Source organism: Penicillium coprophilum (assembly GCF_028826855.1).
Source record: "Penicillium coprophilum strain IBT 35676 chromosome Unknown utg000007l_segment0_segment0, whole genome shotgun sequence".
NCBI lineage: Eukaryota > Fungi > Ascomycota > Eurotiomycetes > Eurotiales > Aspergillaceae > Penicillium > Penicillium coprophilum.
Window position 1 is genome coordinate 360,671 of NW_026622726.1, and position 23,373 is coordinate 384,043.

Sequence of the window (23,373 nt, forward strand, 5' to 3'; positions counted from 1 at the left end):
TCGGCAACACCGGTTCCCTGCTCCTCTATTCCCACTCCAAGTACGTAGCACGCAATGCGGCCCAACCATCACCGCTGCCCCAAGGGAGAAAGCGGTTGCGCAAGAAAAAACGAAATCGACGATTGTAACCAGATCAGTGGTCCCAAGGGTGCTTCCAGCCCAACAGAGCGGGACCATCCTTCTTGGCCCGGTACATGAGCTACCCAGAAGAAAATTGTCAGCACAGCCTCGCTATATCGAAAAGGCGGGGATCCTTACGAAGAACCACATGCTAGCGCCCAATGCAGTCGCAGTGAAGCGGTAGAGCGGTCGGACCGGGTGGATGTGGATAGGGTGGGAGGAGTTGCCCGCCATGACTGTACGGATTGGAAAGCAATTAGTTTCCGCGGAATCACAGTTGTAGAGAAAGGTACAGGTAAGACGTACTGTATGCTGAAATTGACTGTTGTTGGTTCACAGGACACCAATCTCGAATCGGATCTGAAGACGGAGGGTTCTGCGGTTCAACGGGGACGGAGAGGTTAGTGGCACGTGACCCGTGACGGCACTCGACTTCCACCGCAGTGCAGTGTTTGGATTGTTCGGCAGGACAATCAGCAGAACAATCATTTGATTCACTGTTGGAGAGTCGTCTGACTTTCGTTTCAATTGTGTTTTGATAGGGCTGGCTCCGATTCAGGTTTATATTGAGCCTATTGCATGGCCGAGCTCCGTACACCAAGCCTTGAACAATGCGAAATCGTCACACGTGCTTTTTGCTATGATATGGACTCTTCTTTTGACACATTCGACGCCCTTGTCTCTCTCCGAGAATACTACCGCTAATTTACCTTGACACTTTTCCACAATCCTCTGTCTCCGAAGACTGCTCGAACCTTCCGTCTATCTTGACGCAACATCAAACTAAACCATACCAAATACCTTGACGACGGTCGTCAATCCATTGTGACCTAATATACGGATAGTGCGATCGACCTCCCGCCACCAGGAGGACCAGCGCCAGCACCGATTCAGCATGGAGATAAAATCCCTGGAAAAGGACGAAAATGGCCAGGCTCGTTTCTCTGGTTGTTCGAACATTCGTGATTATGAATTTCTCGACAAGCTTGGCGAAGGAACATTCGGGTGAGTTTGGCAGCGCTATCATCCAAAAGAAACCGGCTGACTGGTGAATAGCGAGGTTTACAAAGCAAGGTCTAAGAAGGACACGAAGATTGTGGCCTTAAAAAAGATCCTAATGCACCACGAGAAGGAAGGCGTGAGTCTACTGGTCGTTTGTTGTTTGTTTGCCATAAAATTAACCTTGTTGCTAGTTTCCCATTACCGCCATCCGAGAGATCAAATTGATGAAGGCGCTTTCACACCCAAACATCTTGCGGCTCAAGGAAATGTCAATTGAGCGAGGCAAAGGCGAGGGACGTAAAAAGCCGAGCATGTATATGGTATTTCCGTACATGGAACATGACTTATCAGGACTCCTGGAGAACCCGGCAGTTCATTTCACAGAACCACAGATTAAATGCTACTTGATGCAACTCCTCGAGGGGCTTAAGTTCATGCATGCAGTACGATTGTCTTGAAACACCCATCCATGCAACATTTGTCTAACAAGATCGCAGAACCGCATTCTACATCGTGATATGAAAGGTGGGTGTTGAATAGTGACATGCCACAATTCTGAGCTGACAAAATGAATAGCGGCAAACCTTCTAATTAGTAACGGAGGAATTCTCCAAATCGCTGACTTTGGTCTTGCTCGACCCTACGATGATGCCCCTCCACTACCCGGAAAAGGAGGAGGAGAGTCCAAAAGAGAATATACCGCGCTTGTTGTCACAAGATGGTACCGCCCTCCAGAGTTGTTGTTACAGCTACGAAAATACACTACGGCCATCGACTTGTGGGGAGTTGGGTGAGTCCTCCATTTCTGTCGGCCATGTTTATCATCTTCTAATGTCTCATAGCTGTGTCTTTGGTGAAATGTTCAAGGGCAAACCGATCCTCGCTGGAAACAGCGATCTTAACCAAGCAGAACTGATATTCAGTCTTGTGGGCACTCCTACTGAGGAGAATATGCCCGGATGGAGTCAACTTCCGGGTTGTGAGGGCGTGAAAAACTTCGGCATCAAGCGCGGGAACCTCCATAATTTCTTCAAGGAGTATGTTACTCTTCTCTCAAGAAGCCTCAGACCCCTAACTAACCATGCAAAAGCCTCAACCCAGCAGCTATATCTTTATTAGGCGAACTCCTCAAACTAGACTGGAGAAAGCGCATCAATGCTATGGATGCATTGAAACACCCTTACTTTACCACCCACCCACTCCCAGCACGACCCGGCGAAATCCCTCAATTCGCAGACTCCCACGAACTCGACCGAAAGAAGTTCCGCAGCCAGCGGGTACCAATGCCCCCTGTGCCCCCACCCGCTTCCGAGAAAAGCAATGGTGGCTGGCCAACCTCTGGTTCTCGCGGACCAGACTCCCGCCATAGCCGCGTCCCCGGTGCCGCCCGTGGCGGCAGACCCGTTGCACCCGGAACCCATGGGGGCCATGGGCACCATGGAAACCCGCAACGTCGCGGGCCCTTCCCGCCTACACAAAGAGATACCGGATTACCTCCGCGTCCTCCCATACCGACCAACCCGCCATGGGATGGGTCGCAATCGAATAGACCTGACGGGCGGGATGATCGCCGAAATCAATTCGGACAAGGAGGTCGTGCAGGGGCCAGATCGGGGAATCTGGACTCTTATGTTCCGAATTATAGCAGCAATGACCGCGGCAGTGACCGTGGTAGTGACCGCGGGCACGATCGCTCACGAGACTCTGGCGAGCACGCCTCGCATTCAAGTGCCGATTGGCGCTCAACAAGTCGGCGTGATTACCGCCGGGAACCTCCTTCAAGGAGAAGAAGCCGCAGTCCGGGCCTTAGAGACGGGAGTCGAGGTTAGGGTCATGATATTTCAGCGATTTCTCACTTAATGCATTCTACATGGCCAGTCAATCCTTGTGGACAGATGGCAGATGGGAATTGAAATGAAAATGGAAACGAAAACATTCATGTCATAGCTTTTCTCTAGTAAATGGTGCATGGTATTCACAAAATGTACACTCAACGGCTTTTATATCAGTCGTATCCAACTCAATATACTCATGAATTGGCAATTGCAATCTTGTGATTTCCTGAAACCTCGTTGAGAGTGTCCCATTGCAATTGAGCTTGAGTTCTAAGACTCATCTATTTTAAGTTGATTAAAGCATCACAGCCCGGAGGCTAGCTTGGTTTTTTTTTTAGGGTCGGTTGTTTAGTACAACACACGGGTCATGATACGAGCTGGAGGGATTATTAGCTTCAAGCTCACGCGAAAGAGGAAGGATATGATCTCACAAGGAAGGCTCTCGAGTTGGGTATACAAATCCTTGAGCGTGGCGATGTCCACATTGCTGATATCGGCCATAAGATAGGCAACCTATAATGGTTAGTTTCTGCTTTTTTCTCTTACTCCTTTGTATAGAAAGCACGAATAAACCTACATCGCCTCTGCTATCGGTCATTTGCTTGTCGACGTTGTGATCACCAATAATCTCGTTGACTGTGGCATTGTCAGTTATAAGATCAAGTAATTTGAATCAAAGCTACTATACCTTTCCTCAACACTCCAGGAATGTTCTTGTGGATGTAGATAACCTAGGAATAATCAGTATCAATGAAAAACCGGATGAGTGCATTCGAAAACTTACACGAGCGTGGTCAGACTCATCCATTGTCAATGAACGGAGGACAACCTCGGGCATGTTGACAGCACCGAGGGTGGAACCCTCGTTGGCATATCGGACCAGAGCCTGGGCAACTTCGACACCGATAGCCTTCTGAGCCTCTTCGGTACTTCCACCGATATGGGGGGTCAGAATAAGGTTCTTAAGGGAGCGCAGATCAGCTCCCCAGGAGTTCAGCTCGCTGTTGAAGTAGTCGCCGTTTCCAGCGGGCTCATTGGGGTACACATCGAGAGCGGCACCAGCAACCTTACCGCTGCGCATGGCGTCGATAAGAGCGGGGATATCCACAACGGTTCCTCGGCTGGCGTTGATCAGGTAGCTTCCCTTCTTCATCTTTTCGAACTGGGGCTCTCCAATCATGCCCTTGGTCTCGGCAATCTCGGGAACGTGGCAGGTAATGAAATCGGCTTCGCCCAAGAGCTCATCCAAGGTGGCCACCTGGCGAGCGGTACCCAATGACATAATGTTGAGCACGTCGTAGTAGATAACGGACATTCCCATTGCCTCAGCCAATACGGACAGCTGGGCACCGATGTGACCATATCCAATGATACCTGAGCGGTCAGCACAAACCCCGGAAATAACGGGACTAGTTGGAAGAACGTCACATACCGATGGTCTTTCCACGAATCTCCCAGCAACCATTGCTCACTTTGTTCCAGGTACCAGCGTGCATCTCGTTGGAGCGATCGCCCAATTGACGGGCAAGCATGACCATCTCACCAATGACCAACTCGGCGACACTGCGAGAGTTGCTGAAGGGGGAGTTGAAGACGGCAATACCCTGCTCAGCGGCATATTGGAGGTCGACCTGGTTGGTACCGATACAGAAGCAACCAATGACGATAAGGTTCTTAGCTTCCTTCAAGACCCGTGCGGTGAGTCTGGTCTTTGAGCGAATACCGATGACGTGGACATCACTGTAATACAAAATAATTCATGAGCTTCGTGAGTCACTGGAAGGTGATTTTGAATGGGACCCACCGAATCTTCTCAATGAGCTGATCTTCTGAGAGGGAAGACTTGAGGAATTCGACCTGGTAGCCTTGCTTGGAAAGAATATCACGGCCTGTCTGGTTGACATTCTCCAGAAGCAGGACCTTGATATCTTCTGTGGCGAAAGGCTTCAGAGGCTTAGCATTGACTGGAACCGTACGGTTCAGGACAGAGCTGTGGCTGGATGGGGAATTGAAGGAGGCGCTAGGGGAGGTAGCGAGGAAGGCCGCTTCATCCTGACGAGGACGGATATCTCTTGCGATTGACATGATTGTGTGTGTGTGTGTGTAGAGGGGAAGAGGAACAATGAAGAACAATGAGGATGTGAACGGGGTGGACCACATGGCCCCAGGTATGACTCTTAATAGAATTTAGTAAGCCCCCCCCCAAGGTCTCCGGAACCGGACTCGGTCTGGTTTCGAGAATTTATCAATTTCAGCATACACAGCATACAGTATAAGTGTGATTAGTATATTGAGCTAGTAATTCTATTGATATAGATAAATGTTGAGATCTAGTGCCTTCACATTCTTTGTCTATTCGATCTACTCAGTTTCTGGAGGGGCATCGCGGGGCGTTTTTTTTTTTTTTTTTTTTTCCAACGCTCTGGCCAATCACATGAGGATCACATGTCGACTGAGCTTATCTGCTTTGGGCAATTGCGTGCTTGACGGTCTACTATACGGCTACGGAGTATATTGTAGCTATCAAACTACATGTGTAGTCCTAGAGTCAAGGTCAAAAGCCAAAAGCCGAAACCTGGGGCATCACATGGTCGCGTACGCGGCCGACCATTCTTCTTATGCCTATGAATCATAAACTAAACCATCGTAATTTGTAATTTATATTTCAAGGTACATGGGATATCTCCTTAAACCTGAAGATCTTGCATCTTTTTGGTGGCATCATCGGTGCCCTTGGTGGCCTTGCCCTTGGCCTTGGTGGATGTGCTGCCCTTGGGGAGTTCCTTGGTGTAAGGAAGGAACTCAGGAGCACCAGGAATGTATTTCCGCAGGACCTCGGGGACCTCGATACCCTAAAAGATAGTGAGCTGCTGTCTTAAGAACCGATCGATCTTCGCCACTTACATCTTCTTTCTGGTAGTTCTCGAGGATACAGCAGAGGGTGCGCTCCGTTGCGCACAGGGTGGAGTTCAGTGCGTGGACGTAAGTCTTCTTGATATCGGTGGTCTTCTTCGCGCCGTACCGGATCTCCAGAGCTCGGGACTGGTAGTCGGTGCAGTTGGAGCAAGAAACGAGCTCCTTGTACTCCTGCTGGAATGGGAACCAAGCCTCCAAATCGTATTTTTTGGATGCTGCGTTGTTCAAGGCGCCGGAGACAATGGCGACAATGTTGTAAGGAAGTTTCAGGGACTGGTAGAATTCTTCGGAAGTGCTGATCATGTCCTCAAATGCTTGCCATGAATCCTCGGGCTTCGTAAGAACGAACTGCTCGATCTGCATGGGGTTAGAACTTGAGTATCCAGGACGCTTGGATCTATCCAAACCTTTTCGAATTGGTGAACACGGAAGATGCCCCAGGCATCTTTACCGTGAGATCCAGCCTCCTTGCGGTAACATGTGCTGTAACCGGCGTACCTGTTTCCTTTGTTAGCAAAATAGACTTGATCCTAGGTGACCAAGAAATCTTACTTGATGGGCAGGTCCTTGTCCTGGAGCCACTCGCTGTCGTGCAGAGCAGACAATGGTTGTTCGGAGGTAGCAATGAGGTACTTGTCGGTCGACTTATCCTCGCTCTCAGTAACCTTATACAACTCCTCGTCAAATTGTTCGAGCTGCGCAGTCTTCGCCATGAGATCCTTGAGCATGAACTGAGGGGGCTGGTTAGGGGTGTAGCCCTTGTTGAAAAGGAACTCCAGGCCATAGTTGACCAGAGCCAAGTTGAGGAAAAGACCGTAGCCCGTCAAGCAGTATCCGCGGTGTCCAACGATCTTGACACCACGCTCTGGGTCATATCCATCGAGACGAGTCAGCACTTCGTGGTGGGAGAGGCAGCCCGGCTTCTGCATTTCGGCGTTCTCGGGTGTCCATGTCTTGATGAGCTTGTTGTCCGCCTGTAGACCGAATTCCCTCGTTAGTCTCGCAGCGCGTGCAAATGCTAGGCAACTAAGAGACCCTTACCTCATCGTTGCTCACAGGCACGGATTCGTGGACGTAGTTTCCAATCGTGCGAATCTTTCGATCGCGCTGAAGTTCCTTGGCGATAGCAGCTTCCTCAAGTTCCTTCTTCTTTGTCTCGAGTTCGGCCTTTTGTGCGAGCAACTCGGTTGCGTCTTCCTTGTTCTAAGAACGAATAAGCATCCCCGTATAATTTAGACTGGCGGGTAAATGCCTACCTTCTTCTTCATTCCAATTGCCTTCTGGACTCCATTGATCTGAGAGCCCATCTGTGTGACCTCATACCGAGCTATTTCTGTCAGTAAGATTTCGCTAATCTCGAAAAGAAAAGACCCATACCGCGTCGTGCCTCTTCATAGAGCGCGACAACTTCATCAACGGTCTCCTCCGGGGCAAATCGCTTCTGCTGGCTCTCCTTGATCTTCTTGATATCACCACCGCGTTCAGTAACAAAGTCGGCAAGGTCCAGCATATTGGCGATTGGAGTTCAAAGGTTCAGGGGAATCCAAGTGGTAGAGGAGTGACTCAAATTGTGGAGGGGTAAAAACGAGGAAAATCAAAGTGCGTGGATACACGCACTTGGGCCTCGAGGGGTCGCATTACTTAATCGATAAGGGTGCTCCAACGTGCCCCAATATATTTACTTCCAAATAGGCTGGTTATGGCCACGGATATTCCTATAGATCAATATAATTCGATACTTTGCCAAGTTATAGAAGCCTCTTTAAATTGAGATTCATTACTCTATGCATGGTACCGATCCATGTTCCCTGATCCGACCCTAAAACTCATTATTCATGCAATAACCCAAATGTTCCACCAGAAAGACACAGTAGACGAAGGAAATAGAGCCAAAAGAAGAGGGCCCCCGAAAAGAAGCCATCAAGTTGGTGTTATCAAATTGGCGTTATTGATCTCTAAGTCAACAATCGAGTCAGCAAACAACACATCCGTAGATCTGAATTGAGTGGACATCGAAAGAGCAAGGTATAGTGTTGTCAGCTCCAATGAAAGAGATGTTTCATGTTTCTTGACTCAGAGATCCAGAGATCCAGAGATGGCTTCGCTTACCATCCCCGGGGGAGAATCACACGCGTTCCAGTAGTAGACATCCGTATTACATCAAAGCGCACTTGTTGTTACCGGTTGGTTGTGAGGGGTTTTGAGACTTCTCAACCTCTCCTATCATGAGATCGAAGGCTTTCGAGACATTGAAATCAAGGAAAGCGCTGGCCTCGGTGAAAGCACAGTTGAGCTCCTCCGCTAATTGCCGTCCGTCATCGAGGGTGACTTGGCGGTGATCGGGCTTGAGATCACTCTTGTTTCCTACTATCACAAGCGGTACGTCATCCGCCCCCTAGAGAAAAGATTAGATGCTGGTTTGTGTGCGCCAGTCGTGGGAAGGGACTGACAAGGTGGTTCAGGATCTTGTCGCGAATCACCCGCACCATGTCAAATGACTGGCGCGACGTCACTGAATAGACAATAATATATCCATGAATTCCAATGAAATGTTTGGAGTTCAAGATACTATATTCGTCCTGTAGAATGGCCTCAGTAAACAATCAGTATCTCGCACAGAGGTTGCCTACCTGTCCCGCAGTGTCGACGATCTCAGTTGCATAGTCCTGCCCGTTGTGCTTGATAATCCGGCTGAATGTGTTCTCAATTGTAGGGTAATAGCTTTCCACAAAGTGGTGCTCGACAAATCGAACCGTGAGGGATGATTTACCTAATGACAGATGAGTGTTAATTCTTCGCAATTAGAGCGATGTGGAATATGAACTATGGGCTCTTACCCACGGAGCGACTGCCAACGATTGCGATCTTCCTCTGCTTAGGCGCGGAAGGCATCTTGTGCGGTGTGGTAAGACTAAGCTATACCACCAATGTGAATAATAGATAAAGATGGTAATACAGTCAAATAGTCGGGGTCTTTTGATTGATGAAACTGGATCAACAAATTATTCAGAAACAAAATGGGACCTGTCCAGAAATGAGGTCGTCGGGGGGTGGCAAATCCCTCGAAGCATGCGGAGCTCCAACTCCTTGTAAGCTGCAAACAATGCAAACGGCGGTTTCTCCAACTCCAGGACTGGGCATTCTACAAGATAGCCTGTGCGTTCTGTGACGGCAATTCTTTATAAAGTGCTGTGTGGAACAGGTATTTACTAAATCTCACTTTTCTTAATTGAGGTCTGGTTCGACCTGAGATCATTATTTCATGGCTATCTCAATAATCAGTGGTGGACATCTGCCCAGGTGGATATGCATGTGGACCATTCTAGCGTAAATGGCTCAATGAAAAGCGAGAAGGAAAAGGGGTATCAAAGGCTGCCAACAGACCAAGAAATTCACGCCACCGACTCTAGAAATAGGCCGATAGAAAAGACCGAGCGCGCAATTGTCTGCCGTCAAGCAACGCATGTATGGCACGGGACGCGCATCATTACTCCGCCAGTCGAACCCGAGTGATAAGTTCTTGTAATCTAGACAGGAACCCGGTCGCTGGTTGTCCCTGGGTTGGAAAATTGGAGATATCTTGTTCAATCTTCTGATGGTATTGCAGGAATTCCTCGACGGTAGATATCACTGCTGCTAATCCGTTGGGGGGCGAGTGAGCTCTTGATTTTGGACCGAGTATCAGAATCCAAACTGAGTGTTAGTAAAAGTACGGCCAAATATCCTACAGCAACATTGTGGTGTACTTCCAAGACCGAGTGAGCCTAAGCAGATCAGTCAGTCTAATGCGTCGGCAAACAAGGAATCCAAAAAGTGAAAAACATACCGAGGAGATGGAATCGACATGAGTCATGAATAAATGCAAAAGTTCATCGAGGAAAGGCCTCGGGGAACCAGCAGAGCGAAGAAAAATTGATCGTGATGCTTCGCTCTGTTCAGTCAGGTTGATAAGTGCTCCAAGCGCCAGTATCACGCTGTCCAGAGAATTATTCGCTTGTCTAAGCGCATCTTCAGTCAAATCACCAAAGTTTGCAGAGACAATGTGGACCAGCCCCCCAACCACCTCCGGGTTTGCGAATCTATCACAAAGCAGGGGGTTGCTGTTGGTGATGTTTAAGATAAGTCGAATGTAGAGGGGTTGTATTTGGCTGACAATGTCTGGCTCCAAACTGAGCAGGCTATGCAGCTCAGAGAGCGGGTCTAGGATATCCCAATGCTCTTTTGTGAACGACTCTGCCAACGCAGTAGAAGCTTCCAGGATTGAAAAGCCCATGCACAGGATCTGGGAGCTTTCCGGGTGTATTTTTTCCAACGAAACACAACGTTGGCTTTCGGACACGAGCGCTTGAACCAAAGGTTTCAGAAGAGACGTGGAAAGGCTAGGACTCTCGCCTTTGGTTTGCATTGTGGAGATTGTCGATTTTAGGCAATACAATGCCAAAGTGCATGGGGATAATTTTGGCAACGCAGTATCAGGAAACAGCATAGCAGCTATTTGTGGAATAGTGTTCTGCAGTGTCTTTTGCAAAGGCCGAGAAAGACCGCCATCTTGAGCTTTTGCGGCCACTAGTATATCGTCTTGTATGCTCAATAAGGCAGGCGATGCATCGAGGAGTCTAGGCCAGGCGGAAGTTGCAAGGACATAAGACATGTGTCCATCCGATGATCCGAGCGCGTAGGCACAGAAAGCTAAAATAGTGGGGACCACCTGAAGGTCCATGGACAGACAATCGACAAGCCTTTTGTCAAAATTGCATTCAATAAACCGCCGCTTGAGCCCCGTATCCAGAAGTTTACCACATAGTTGAAGGAAGGCATTGCATTGACCCGTCAACGAATTTTGTGGATCTTCGATATCCTCAAAGATGGATTCGACAGCGCCTCGATAACGAGCATTTCCCCCAGCTTGTCTGAGTTCATGAATGCTTCGAACAGATCCATCCTCATTGATCTCCTCATTTGGCACAATCAAACGGGCACTCGAAGTAGCTTCGTAATTTAACTGACGTTGCACAGACTGAGAGCGGTGCTTCGGGCCAGAAGAAGCATGCTCCGTCGAAGAATCCTCTGGCATAATCATGTCATCCAAAAAGGAGCGCTGGCGTGCATAAGTGACTCGGGAGCCTCGTAAATGAGATGGGGCTGAGGCAGGGGAGCCTTGAGTGTGGGTTTCAACAGGACGCTCATTCACAGCCGCACTTGGCGAAGCTCGGCCGGGAGATGTTGGATTCGGAGATGGCTGGCTACCAGCAGAGCTCTCTGTTGAGGTTTCAACCGCTGAAGAACTTTCAGCTGGGTTTTCGGTGATCCCAAGTGAGTCAATCAATCTCTTTCGACCAGGGGTAATGTTCGCTTTGGTGGCATAGCCCTGATTGATTTCCGGCGAACTTTTTCGCACGGACTCTGCATCTTCGTTCCCCAGACTCTCCTTGTTTGACACTTCCATTTCATGATCGAGAGCAGATACCTTAGTCTGGCTCCGCACAGACCTCCCAGCCTTTGTCGATCTCACAGAGCTTGTCCCATGATCAGCTTCTGGCTTTTTGACCAATGGCCTCCGGACATCCGGGGACCTTGTCCCCATTTGTTGTGACATGTTACGATGTTCATTGTCTGTTTCGCTTGGCTTCATCGATCGCCTGGTCGTAGGAACGGCCTTACTTTCATCAGGGCTATATCGCCTTCGCTTTCTCTGAATCATGGACATCTGCTCATCGTCTGAAGAAGGGAAGTCATACACGTTGGATTCTGTGATAGGTTTTGATTGTGGAAGCGCTCGAGTCCTAGTCGTTTCCACCGATCCAGACGGTTTATCTCCATTCTTGTCGCGTTGCAATCCGGCGTAGAATGGCCGTGAGAGACGCGACGGCCTTGGCACAGGCATTTCTTTGGTTGTTCTAGAGGTAGATAAGCGGACAGGATTTTCGGTAATCGATGGAGGTTGACTTTTGGCAGCGAAGCCATAGGTTACGAGTCGTCGATTCCGAGGGTGTGAATTGTCCATCTTGAATTCACAGGGTCCAGAGGCGCACGCGCACGCGATCAATTAGACCAGAAAATCCAATCTCCAAAGGGCAATGCCGAGCAATTGGATTGAATCGACTAGATTGAAGCCATGCCCTTAGCTTATGCACAAAGGATGTGGCGCAGTCATCAAAGAGGCCAATTACTTAAGAAGAGAGATAAGTGAACGGAAGTCCGATAAGAGGCGGAGGGGGTGAGATGGGGCAGAATCACCCACTGCGGTATAGCTTCCCTTACGATACAGAAGGGAAAAAAAGAGATAAGAGAAAAACCCAGGCCTACATACTTCCCCGCTCTTGGCTTTGAAGGCATTAGGTCTCTTCTTATACCCCTCTCTCTCTCTAGACACTTGGATTTAAAAAGGTACTCCATTCTACTCTCGGTGATCTTTCGCTTCCAACTCTCTAACCTCTCTTCTCTTTTTTTTTCTTTAGTCTTACGACCCACTCTCACACACACATCTTCGGACCCAACAAAATCATGGCTACCAAAGAGACAGGTCCTTCTCCTGCGCAGGGTGTTGGTCCTCTGTATCGTCCCGATGGTGAGAAGCCTACCGCAACTGTCTCAAAGGAAGTCTCCTACGACAATGTCCACGTGCTACCTCAAACACCCCAGTTGATTGCTCTCTTGACGTGAGGACCCATTCTCTGCATTGAAGGTAACCCTAAACTCATATTTTGTACCACAAATAGGATGATCAGAGACAAGAGAACAAGCCGTGCCGATTTCATCTTCTATTCTAACCGCATTATTCGGTTGTTGGTGGAGGAAGGCTTGAACCACCTCCCCGTTGTGGAGCAGTCCATTACTACCCCCGTTGGACGGTCCTACCTGGGTGTCAAGTTTGAAGGAAAGATCTGTGGTGTGTCTATTATGCGTGCCGGTGAAGCCATGGAGCAAGGATTGCGCGACTGCTGCCGATCCGTTCGCATTGGAAAAATTCTCATCCAGCGCGACGAGGAGACTTGCATGCCCAAACTGTTTTACGATAAACTCCCTACTGACATTGCTAATCGCTGGGTCCTTCTTCTTGACCCTATGTTTGCAACCGGTGAGTTGAGATTGTTCCGCAATGCCTCTTGCCACTCAGCTGATCTTCTTTCATTAGGTGGTTCTGCAACTCTGGCTGTCGAGACACTGATTGAGAGAGGTGTTCCTGAGGAACGCATCCTTTTCCTCAACCTCATTGCTAGCCCGTCTGGTGTTGCTGAGTTTGCGGAGAGATTCCCTAAGCTCCGGGTCGTGACCTCTTTCATTGATCAAGGATTGGACGAGAAGAAGTGAGAATATTGCACCCCTTAAATGTTGTGAATGCCATATGCTGACTGATTGATAGGTATATTATCCCTGGCCTGGGAGATTTCGGCGACAGATATTACTCTATGTAAAATGGCTGTTTCCTACCATGTCGAAAGGAACATCGGTGGTTAAATGATCACCTGGAAATTCTGAGAAACTCAGTATTCCCATTATCCATCCATTGCTCGGTCTGTTTCAGATGCCACAAGGCACTTCCACGTCGCCATACAAGTCACCTATTCAGAGTTGACGTGATGGCCGGTAGTGGGAGTAGAGGTCTAGATGGTTGGTCTAGATAAGTGAGACACTTCTTGGGGTTTGGGATATATGATAAGCATATGCAACAAGAATATGCAGCAAGAATGTCAAATACCATGTACATACAAGAATCTCACTCAATTATTGTTGATATGTCTTAATGCGCCGTTCGCCGTCATCCCATCAGTAGTCATCATCATAGCCATCGCCCTGCCCCGTCTCTTCTGGAATACCCTGCCTGCTGATCCCTCTTTGTCCCAACTGGCTCGGGTTCGGCGCGTCATACTGGTTGGCAGTATCCTTCGCAACTGCATCACATGCATCTACCCAATCCGAATATACATCCACGGGAGCAGAGAGATCTTTGAAAAGAATTTGTGTTAGTTGGAAGAGTTGGGACTGATGATATGAGATAATTATCAACTCACAATTGATACCAGTTTGGAACTTTTGGCCACAAACTTTGCACGATAGATCGCCTAGGCCAAGCTTCTTGTCTAACTTGACGATCACAGAGTTCTCATGGTTGCAAAAGAGGCAAGAGAAGGTGGTAGCAAGAGGTTCCCGCTATTTGGTATGGTCAGTGCCCCGGTACTAAGCTTGGCGACTTCTGATTCACTTACCTTTTTGGGCCCTTGGGGCTTTGAGCTTGACTTCTTGCGCTTGCCCTGTAGAAATCAACATCTATCCACGGTCGGGATGATCGGGACAGTCAGGTAAGGGGGTTTGGATGGCACATACCATGTTTTTATTAACCTGCGACACAGGATTTGAAATATAAGAAGGGATGAGAAGAAAGGTGAAGCAATAAGTGTCAACTCGCGCAGTGAGCAGGAGTAGGCCCGCGGTATGAATGCCAAGGCTACTTGCCTAATTTAGAATCGGAACAATAAGCCCCCATATTCCGATATGTGATGTCAGTTGGTGGCGACTCCCACTACGATCTACATTGTACAATACACACTACACTATGATATTGTATGAAAGTCTATATTGTGTGATTTGAGATATTGGAGGGATTTCACTATTGACTGAGGAAAGAGGATCTATTTTGGCAAATGCTTTACCAATGCGACACATACAGGTATAGTTGTAGATGAAATTCACAAGGAACATTTTAGCGCCAATAGTCCAAGGCCTATTGTAACGACGAAGGATCTACGACATCCAATGGATTTAATACCCCATGTAATCTGACAGACGCAGTCGGGACTGTATGATGACATAATGACAGTCATGTGCCCAAGTGGACCTTTTTTTTTAATGTTCGATCACATGATCGTAGTGTATGACATAATCAGCTAGGGCCCGCGCACTCGCTTAGCCGAGTTTTCTGTGGGTTTTCAACCCTCCCAGTCGAGTGTCGAAACCCTCTGAGCGCGCGGTGCGATACCTTTGTCTGTCTTCCAACAACACACAGATACGACTCGCAATCATGGCTGTTGGAAAGTAAGCGCCCTATTCTTCATCCTTTTCCTACTTTCCATTTATCGAATTACTTGCGCATCTACGGCATCCATTGAATTCACGAACGGACGGCTAATCCTCATCGTTCAGGAACAAGCGTTTATCTAAGGGTAAGAAGGGTATCAAGAAGCGCACAGTCGACCCCTTCACTCGCAAGGACGAGTACTCCGTGAAGGTGTGTTGTATTCCTCTCACTAATCCCTTGTGCACCATGCTAATCGTTCTCCATAGGCTCCTTCCACCTTCCAGACCCGCGAGTATGCAACACCACCCGAATCGAACATGGCGAATTCTTTTGAGTTGGATTGACTAACGGAATTATCAGTGTCGGCAAGACTCTGGTCAACCGCACCAGCGGTTTGAAGAACGCCAACGACTCCCTCAAGGGCCGTATCTTCGAGGTCTCCCTCGCCGACCTCCAGAACGATGAGGACCACGCCTTCCGCAAGGTCAAGCTCCGCGTCGACGAGATCCAGGGCAAGAACTGCCTGACCAACTTCCACGGTCTCGACTTCACCACCGACAAGCTCCGTTCTCTTGTCCGCAAGTGGCAGAGTCTGATTGAGGCCAACATCACCGTGAAGACCACTGACGACTACCTCCTCCGCCTGTTCGCCATTGCCTTCACCAAGAGACGCCCCAACCAGATCAAGAAGACCACCTACGCCGCTTCCTCCCAGATCCGTGCCATTCGCAAGAAGATGGTCGAGATCATCCAGCGCGAGGCTTCTACTTGCACTCTGTCTCAGCTCACCCACAAGCTCATCCCCGAGGTTATTGGACGTGAGATCGAGAAGTCCACCCAGGGCATCTACCCCCTGCAGAATGTTCGTTTGATCCCCCGATATTGGAGACGGGTACATATGGGTTACTAACACAGATCTCTTCTACAGGTCCACATTCGCAAGGTTAAGCTCCTGAAGTCCCCCAAGTTCGATCTCGGTGCTCTCCTTGCTCTGCACGGCGAGTCCGCGACTGACGACAAGGGCCAGAAGGTTGAGCGTGAGTTCAAGGAGACCGTTCTCGAGAATGTTTAAAGGTTATGTCAATGAAGTGGTGTCACGTACTGGTCAGCCGGGACAAATCATTGTCTTCTGGTCATAGGAAAAGAAAAAAGTTCAAACGTGTATGACAGATTCGAACTGGCGTGGAACTTTTAGCTACGCGTTGCCAGTCTTAGACATGATCCCAAAAATTCGAGGGTAGTAGTTCATTCATGTTCAATAATCTTTCTGCTACCGCGTAGCAAGGTGTATTGTGTAGACCCACCTGGTTGTTCGGGAGTGTAATGCTTGGTGCATCTAAATGACCTTATTTCTTCGTCAGTACTTCACTCGCCCCCATCATACATACTCGTCTAATGTGGTTTTTTTGATTTTTTTTTTTATTTTTTCTTTTTTTTTCAATGAGAGACCGTACTCCAATGTCCTAGGTTGCCAATCTCTGAGAGATGAATGCGCTACGAAATAAAACCCTGCCGTCTATAATTTGGGTGTTCGAGGTCCTAGGCCTAAAGAGAAAGAGATGCACTAAAGTGGATATAATGGATAAAACATTAGAGAGATTCATTGGTAGCCTTGTGACCACAGTGATTGCATGTCAATACGTTTTGATAGGACGACTGTCTCCTTGGTGACTCCGCTCTGTCTCTTCTCTGCCGTGAAATTCCCCGCTAGACTCGAAGGAACTTAGTCCCGGGTGTTATCAAAGTGTTTCCTGGGGAGTTGAAGGCAATCTTGAAATGAATCCAGTCCTTGAGGTATAATGAATAATTGTTGCAGAGTGAAATTGCTTGTATACAGGATCGATTGATGTGTTGTTCCCAGGTTGCGTGCCAAGTATAAGTTCAGCAGATCATGTACTATCTGAGAATACCCCTCAAGCTTCGGTATCCTTTCTGATGTCAAGCCCCTACCTGGCCACGGCTGTTTCCTGAATTTGAAGTACGAAATAGGTGGTTCAAATTCCAAGGTCATGAATACAGGTGGCCTGCATGTTCATGTTGATGAGGACATGCCTGTCCGGTAGGAACTCCTAAACATGTAGCAAGAATGGGAGGAACACTTGAGTTGAGTACAAAGGTTGCTTAAAATTGGAAGTCAAAATCTTTATACAGCATACTTCTGTTCGAACTTGGTCTTCTCGTATAGGCTCGTTAGGGACATTGAGGGAAAAGATCTTCATTGGGTGACAGTTGTCAATGAGTTACATAAGTACCTTTGCAGGACGCCTAAATGAGATGAATATGACACCGGGGGAAGAGAAATGACATAATTCTTAGACATTGAGACTAGAGTTGTCATTTTATAATGCTGGTGGAGCTCTACATATTCTATACATAATAAAGCATTGGGTTGCAGAACAATATATAATCGGTAGATCTCAGCGGATGGAATTATCGTACATATGGAAAATACAGACGCAAGTAGGTTGCAGCAGGCCAAGTCACTGTTTATCATATGTATTAATCAACTGTCTTATACTGTTTGCCAAGTTGACATGCTAGTTACCCTCCAAGTATGAAGTATATAGCAATGGTTCCATATTTCGGGGCAATTTCTCGACTCTTGACAATTGGCAAGGGGAACAAGAGGTAGATGTCTTCCTCCAATACTAATGTATCTCGCCTACGTCTTCATACATGTCTATATACGTGATGTAGGTCTTCCGTAAGAGGAAATAAGGTTGTCCCCGCATTCCCTTCGGGGTATGAGGTCACGGGTCCTACGCCCCCCTCTTGATTGCATGTCATTCACTTTCCCCTGTCTTTTCTGCTTTTCCTCTTTTCCATATCTTGAGCAATTCATCAACTCTGACAGCAGACATCTACATTGAAATCAGTAAGTACCTATAAGAAGATATCTTGGCATTGACCCATGTATACTTGCCATCTCTCAATTCACCGGCCATTTTATTGACTCAACAAACCTAACTCCTAGTGACTCGTTCACACAAATCCAACGACCGCGAGCACCAAACCGAAGGCATGACGGGTATCCGTGACAATATACCACGCTACTTTGCAAAGTCGGGCCCAACTGACGCTGACCCTCGCAAGACAAAGAAAGACGGAGGTGGCAAAGGCAATTGGTAAGCAATCCATCCCAGGACCGTCTGTTTTCATCGAGCGAATACTTACACTATCACAGGGGCCGATCGGGGGATGAAATGCAGGACACTGACTACTCCTTTGCCAATGCTAGACGTCGATCCAACAGTAGCACCCAGGGTCTGGCCGATTTCAACACCAAGTTCGAGACTTTTGAACCAGAGCCTGTCTTCGAGGAAGAACTTCTTGAGGACAAGGACATGGGTGCGAATGGTAATGCCGTGACCAAGGTCGAGAGTGCTAGCAGCAGTGATAGCGTGGCTGATCACGAGGGAAGGAAGTATTAGGTAGACTCGGCAATGGCTGTGGAGATGTGATCACTCCAATCCAATATCTGGATGCTAAGTAAGCCGGAGCATGAACAAGGTAACCTCAAGGGCCATGACTCGGTGACCTGGGGAACCAATATCTATTGTATGACAGTATGAGAAAACAACCTGAATCAAAATAATTTTCATATTTCACCGAGACCGAGAGTCTGTGATCAAATACAACGTAGATTTGAGGTTTATTGAAGGCCTTAAACACTACAACATTGAAAGATCTCTTGAGATTTCATACATACAACATATTATGACCCATTGGCCACTGGATAACAGAGGAACAATATCGAAAACGCCATTTCAACCCCAACCCGCCTCAATTGTCGAGGAAATTCAATCGTTTGCTCCAGCACCTTCACCGTCAATCATAGGTCTATTTGGGGGGTGATATGTGGACCTCTGCAGTTTCCCGGAGGTTCTGGAACCAGAAATCAAGTTTTCCGACCTCAATGCACTCGCGCAAAATGTCATTTTCGGTCTTAAGATCGGACGCCACACGAGACTTTTGCTCTGGGCGGAATCGTGAGACAAGAATTTCGGAATCGGAATCAGTCATCAGGGCCTCCGCGGGAGAGAGGGGCGTGTAGAGAGAGTTCAAACCAGCATTTCGGGGTTCTAGACATACCACGTTAGATCGAGAGTCAATGGTGTTTATGTTTGGAACAGACTCACCTGCCAAGCATGCAGTTAGTGATCGGTAGAGTGCTGTGTCGGCAACCGAATTGTGTGCATTGCCGTTGAGCCCCTCGGCAGCTTTGCCCCGAGCTACCCAATCATCTTTGATCAAGCACCGTCGCCAGATCAACCTCTGCAAAGCCGCGAGGTACGATGGGTCTCGCTGGCCATATCGTCCAAAGTCAAGAACCTGCAAGGCAAGATGGAACTCGCTTCGTACAAACTCGCTCTCTCCATCATCTGCGAGCTGAGCAGGACCCATCAGCGTCAAGATATCAATCAGACCATCGGCACCGACAACCTGCCGGTCGATCAAGGTGGAGAGTGCGTCGCTCAATATTTCATGAAGCGAGGGCCGATCTTCAAAGATATGATCTCCGTATTGACCGACCGCTAGTTCGACTTCGGCCTTTCGGTCAATAGCGCCTTGCAGGATAGGTTCGATATGCCCGTAAACAATGTCTTGGATCCCATCGACCTCAACGTAGTCATCAAGGCGTTTCACATCCTCTTGCAGAGTAGGATTCACAACGGGAGAATCCATTCGCTCCTGCGTCGCTAGTTTGCCTAGCTTGGCCAGAGAGATTTCTACCCGGTGGCTCCACAAGTCCTTTTCACCAAGCGCTAGATTTTCCAATGAAGCTGCGGCAGTGTTATAGTCATCTTCGCCGGTGACGTCGTTAATCCAGCTCAGGCGAGCATATGCGGGATTACTTCGAAGGTACCGAGTGATGGCAGTTTGGTATTTTCGCATGGTAAACAGAATTCCTGGATAACCCATCGCGATTTGCCGGGAGAAATATGCATCCGCCCATTGGTCACCAAATTTGTCGAAGTACTTGGCGATCAATTGGTCGGCGTCGATTTCAGTTTGCTTGGAAACATCACTTGGGGGTTCTGTGCGCGGATGTTGGTTTGCTTTTTGGTCTTGAAGCTCGATGATCAACTCGACCAGCGCTCCCATGTCTCCAAAGCTTTCTGCCAACTCGACAGCATCGGCGAGATGGTCGATACCAGCCAGCTTGAAGAGTTGCCATTTGCGATCTTCGACGTGGGTCTGCTCGATCGAGACACTCTCATCCATTAATTTGGGGTCTCCTTGTGCAGAGAGCCAACGAGTTCGTTCGCGATGCATTTGACCAATCACACGAAGGTGTCGGTAGCTGTTTTTCGCAACTTGATTTAATACGTGTGCGTCAGGGGTATCTGCAGCCGATGCGGGTGTTTTCCATGACCGGCAACTATCCAGTTCTAAATCGAGTAGATGCCCTGCTGCAGAGTAGCCAACACCTCTCGATGTCCAGAACTCGGGAAGATCTTCATATCCATCGGAAAGCACACCGTCCTCCAGGAAGTCTTCACGAAGGCCATAAAGTATAGCGTGCTCATCGCGATATCGGAAAGCAGTCTCTGTGACTGCCAGAAACAGCTCACTGGCCGCCAGGATCTTCTCTGACAATGCACGCGCAGGGTGGGAAGTATTGCCCCGGCCTGTCTTGATTGCGTTCTTGATCCATGGGATGATATGCTCCACGCGGTAAGAATCTCTCAAAAACCATTGTCGCACCGGATCTGTCTCTCCATGTTGGGGGTTGATTGGAGTCTTGAATTTATCGTGCATGGATCCTATGACATGACTGAGGAAAGGCTCCTCGTCACCATTTTTGATCTTGCAGGCCTCTTGAATCTTCCACATGGCTCTTTGTGCCGCAATTTTTTCCGCAGCCCACAGCAACTCCCACTTTGCCGGTCGACTCAAAGGATTACCTTGGCGTGACAGCAATGAGGCAAGGTCATCCAGTGCCTTTGCCCTCAACCGAAGATTTTGCTCTAGTGAAATAGCGGTTGTGGGAATGAAGCGAGTGTTGGATTGGAGTAGCTCCCTGCAGATTTCCAAAGAAGCTTGCTCCATTTCCGATGGAGGAAAATTCAAGTCGCCTTCGCTGGATAGATTCAACGGATTTTTTGCCATGGCGCCAAAGAAAACCGCTTGCTCAAGCTTGTGCTTCGCTGTGACTTGAGGTTCCTCGACATCTTGTTCTGTTCCAGGACGAGGAAGAGTCGTCACGCGAATAACACCGAAATTCCGAAGCATGAGCACACATGCTGCGCCAGGTGTATCGTTCGACTGGTCCTCTGAGACAGACCCCAATATTTCGTGGCCTGTGCCAGAGCGCAAGTGGATGATGTCTTGGAAAGGTAGAGGCAACTTGTTGGAATCGAGAAGCAGTTGTGAGGATGGACTCTCTTCGACACTTGTCAACGACAAGATTACAAGAGATTGACCAATGAGAATGAATGCGGTCTCTTCTGGCTTCGGCACAAATATCTTGGGTTTTGAGGTTTCGAGCAGGGAGGCAGAAATATGGCGAAGATCCACGGCATGTGTTGACATAACACGAGATTCGTTTCCTGACAAGTGCACTTGAACCACGAATAGCTCCCTAGTTTCTAACCATTGAGGAGACCTAACAACCAGAAAGAGGCGCCAGGATCCATCGGAAAGTTGAACAGCGTCGTTGAAAGACTGCAGAGTAGAGAACGCAAAATCCACGACTTTGAGCTCTGGGTCATTTGCCGAATTCGTATGGTTTTCGGGGAGGGCCGCCAGAATTTCGTCCTTAAGATCGTATCGTTTTTTTAGCGTATTCCCGTGGTTCCAATGCGTGTCCCATATTTCAACTAGTCCGGTCGAAGTAGCAATAATGACATCTCGTTGCCCGCGTTGGTGGGAGCCACCGGCTCGAACGGCAGTGACCTCTTTTCTCCAGGACCCGCCTGCAAATACATTCTTGATGCCCCCGAAAATTCCACCGCCTCCACTCCCTGCATTGCTTCTGAGGAAATTCACGAGCACTGAAGGCTTTCCCTGGGGGTCCCTCAAAGTGATGTGTGCTACTCGCCCGGACGAGAATATAGCAATAATTCCCGAAGGCTCCGCATTGAGTATTTCCGTGGCATACTCGCCGGAAAGCATGCCAGGAGTGGATCCTTGGATGCCATTCTGCTTTTGTCTGGATAAGCCCAACGACGCGGCACTGGACACAGTTTCCCAATAAATGACTTTCCCTGTGGAAGGAATGATCACTAAGAGCCCGGGGTGGTCTCCTGTAGCCGGGGATAACAGAACTCCGAGTGGAACGGCGCCTTGGGGGTCTCGGCAAGACTCCGGAATTGACACGGTGAACGTCTCCGACGGAGATGGGGAGGAAGCTGGTGTAGAGTAAGGCCAAACGATAGCATGCGAGCGAGTCAAAGCTAGTGCGTGAGCATGACCAGATCCGAAAAAGCACTTGAGTGGTTCTGCTTTTAAAGGGTAAGTGTCAACAAACCGCAACTCAAGGTGAGAAAACGCTATGGAATCCAAGATACCTGATTGTAAGCCACGGATTTGATCTGGCAAAGACGGAAGTTGCTCAACGGTATAAAAATCGGTGCTTGACTTTGAAATCAGAAAGTTAGCACTTTGGACTTCGTGATTTAAAGGAACGCGCAAAGATAAGAGCAACCCACCAGAACTATTGTCCCCTCATTATTGTTTCCAGGCACATCGCCTTGTTTCACAACACGGGTTGATAGATGCGATTCGGTGTTGATCTGATCCGCAGGGGTAGTGTCACCATTTGGCGCAGTGGGGGTTGGTAATTTTGCGAGCTCACGCCCAAGGTTGGTATCGGAAGGGGATTCGTCTGGGCGTCGCAGGACGGAGCGCTGTCTCTTGGCCTTTGGTGGGTTGACAGAGTCATCTGAGCTTGTTCGCTGGCGTCGACGAGTATTGCGACCACCAGCTTTAGGGACGAACATTTTCAATATGTATGCAACCTGTAGTCGCGCACACGCTAGCCGGCGAAAGCTTCAAAATTGTTGACCCTTGGGGGTCCGATGTACCCTTCAAGATTGGTACAACGTCGGGGAGGATAGAAAAATGAAGATAATGGGAGAAGAAAGCTCTCCCAAGAAGATGGATTTGAATTGGAGCACGGTGATAGCAGCCGATAGGGTTGGTCAATAACAATCGAGGATGTTTGTCCGAAGGCGGTGAGACAATGCCCTGTTGTACAGGTCGTTACAATGCTTGTATAAGTTACGTGTACTCATTGTACGTTAGGTTTTATGTTATATATTTTTCATGTACGTGTGTGCTTCATAGAGGGTACCCAGGATCCAAATCTATCCTATAATCATATTTCAAATGATGTTCTATATGAGTTGAGCCTAATCTGCTTATTGAAATATGTGCTCTGTATACTTAGGCAATCGTCGGGTATTGAACAAATACCAATAGCATACAATAGTACACCAATCTCAATTAGGTATTTAGCTATACTATATGAGGTGCAAG

The 23,373-nt window shown here is 48.3% G+C and overlaps 11 protein-coding genes across 11 annotated transcripts; 4 read left to right on the forward strand and 7 right to left on the reverse strand.

The window, feature by feature from the left end:
• Positions 1 to 133: 133 nt before the first annotated feature.
• N7500_010725 (uncharacterized protein) lies at positions 134 to 609 on the reverse strand (the record flags this gene model as incomplete). Its single annotated transcript, XM_056681863.1, has 4 exons — positions 134 to 199; positions 259 to 356; positions 427 to 480; positions 537 to 609. The coding sequence occupies 4 exons, from the start codon at positions 607 to 609 to the stop codon at positions 134 to 136; spliced, it is 291 nt and encodes a 96-aa protein (XP_056527272.1).
• Positions 610 to 1,015: 406 nt separating this feature from the next.
• On the forward strand, positions 1,016 to 2,982 carry N7500_010726 (CDC2/CDK family serine/threonine-protein kinase; the record flags this gene model as incomplete). The annotated part of the gene is made up of 8 exons (XM_056681864.1): positions 1,016 to 1,125; positions 1,177 to 1,258; positions 1,314 to 1,565; positions 1,620 to 1,647; positions 1,699 to 1,912; positions 1,965 to 2,159; positions 2,213 to 2,445; positions 2,492 to 2,982. 8 exons carry the CDS (start codon positions 1,016 to 1,018, stop codon positions 2,980 to 2,982), a joined length of 1,605 nt encoding a protein of 534 aa, XP_056527273.1.
• Positions 2,983 to 3,305: 323 nt separating this feature from the next.
• Positions 3,306 to 5,042, reverse strand: N7500_010727 (D-3-phosphoglycerate dehydrogenase; the record flags this gene model as incomplete). The annotated part of the gene is made up of 7 exons (XM_056681865.1): positions 3,306 to 3,334; positions 3,389 to 3,470; positions 3,535 to 3,593; positions 3,646 to 3,688; positions 3,742 to 4,331; positions 4,390 to 4,697; positions 4,762 to 5,042. 7 exons carry the CDS (start codon positions 5,040 to 5,042, stop codon positions 3,306 to 3,308), a joined length of 1,392 nt encoding a protein of 463 aa, XP_056527274.1.
• Positions 5,043 to 5,644: 602 nt separating this feature from the next.
• N7500_010728 (serine--tRNA ligase SES1) lies at positions 5,645 to 7,383 on the reverse strand (the record flags this gene model as incomplete). Its single annotated transcript, XM_056681866.1, has 7 exons — positions 5,645 to 5,809; positions 5,862 to 6,230; positions 6,281 to 6,371; positions 6,426 to 6,847; positions 6,915 to 7,076; positions 7,130 to 7,200; positions 7,251 to 7,383. The coding sequence occupies 7 exons, from the start codon at positions 7,381 to 7,383 to the stop codon at positions 5,645 to 5,647; spliced, it is 1,413 nt and encodes a 470-aa protein (XP_056527275.1).
• Positions 7,384 to 8,028: 645 nt separating this feature from the next.
• Positions 8,029 to 8,775, reverse strand: rhbA (Rheb family small GTPase rhbA; the record flags this gene model as incomplete). The annotated part of the gene is made up of 4 exons (XM_056681867.1): positions 8,711 to 8,775; positions 8,504 to 8,643; positions 8,324 to 8,452; positions 8,029 to 8,268 (listed from the first exon to the last, which is right to left on the reverse strand). Exons 1-4 carry the CDS (start codon positions 8,763 to 8,765, stop codon positions 8,029 to 8,031), a joined length of 564 nt encoding a protein of 187 aa, XP_056527276.1. The 5' UTR covers positions 8,766 to 8,775.
• Positions 8,776 to 9,457: 682 nt separating this feature from the next.
• On the reverse strand, positions 9,458 to 11,877 carry N7500_010730 (WAPL family protein; the record flags this gene model as incomplete). Its single annotated transcript, XM_056681868.1, has 2 exons — positions 9,458 to 9,637; positions 9,700 to 11,877. The coding sequence occupies 2 exons, from the start codon at positions 11,875 to 11,877 to the stop codon at positions 9,458 to 9,460; spliced, it is 2,358 nt and encodes a 785-aa protein (XP_056527277.1).
• Positions 11,878 to 12,377: 500 nt separating this feature from the next.
• On the forward strand, positions 12,378 to 13,288 carry N7500_010731 (uracil phosphoribosyltransferase; the record flags this gene model as incomplete). Its single annotated transcript, XM_056681869.1, has 4 exons — positions 12,378 to 12,532; positions 12,593 to 12,951; positions 13,009 to 13,180; positions 13,237 to 13,288. 4 exons carry the CDS (start codon positions 12,378 to 12,380, stop codon positions 13,286 to 13,288), a joined length of 738 nt encoding a protein of 245 aa, XP_056527278.1.
• A 352-nt stretch (positions 13,289 to 13,640) lies between these two features.
• Positions 13,641 to 14,201, reverse strand: N7500_010732 (transcription elongation factor 1 family protein; the record flags this gene model as incomplete). Its single annotated transcript, XM_056681870.1, has 4 exons — positions 13,641 to 13,819; positions 13,886 to 14,024; positions 14,081 to 14,125; positions 14,199 to 14,201. The coding sequence occupies 4 exons, from the start codon at positions 14,199 to 14,201 to the stop codon at positions 13,641 to 13,643; spliced, it is 366 nt and encodes a 121-aa protein (XP_056527279.1).
• A 691-nt stretch (positions 14,202 to 14,892) lies between these two features.
• rps1 (40S ribosomal protein eS1) lies at positions 14,893 to 15,961 on the forward strand (the record flags this gene model as incomplete). The annotated part of the gene is made up of 5 exons (XM_056681871.1): positions 14,893 to 14,906; positions 15,015 to 15,099; positions 15,156 to 15,181; positions 15,250 to 15,751; positions 15,818 to 15,961. 5 exons carry the CDS (start codon positions 14,893 to 14,895, stop codon positions 15,959 to 15,961), a joined length of 771 nt encoding a protein of 256 aa, XP_056527280.1.
• Positions 15,962 to 17,910: 1,949 nt separating this feature from the next.
• On the forward strand, positions 17,911 to 18,320 carry N7500_010734 (uncharacterized protein; the record flags this gene model as incomplete). Its single annotated transcript, XM_056681872.1, has 2 exons — positions 17,911 to 18,014; positions 18,074 to 18,320. The coding sequence occupies 2 exons, from the start codon at positions 17,911 to 17,913 to the stop codon at positions 18,318 to 18,320; spliced, it is 351 nt and encodes a 116-aa protein (XP_056527281.1).
• Positions 18,321 to 18,729: 409 nt separating this feature from the next.
• N7500_010735 (putative nuclear pore complex subunit Nup133) lies at positions 18,730 to 22,835 on the reverse strand (the record flags this gene model as incomplete). The annotated part of the gene is made up of 3 exons (XM_056681873.1): positions 18,730 to 18,971; positions 19,029 to 22,473; positions 22,545 to 22,835. The coding sequence occupies 3 exons, from the start codon at positions 22,833 to 22,835 to the stop codon at positions 18,730 to 18,732; spliced, it is 3,978 nt and encodes a 1,325-aa protein (XP_056527282.1).
• Positions 22,836 to 23,373: the final 538 nt, after the last annotated feature.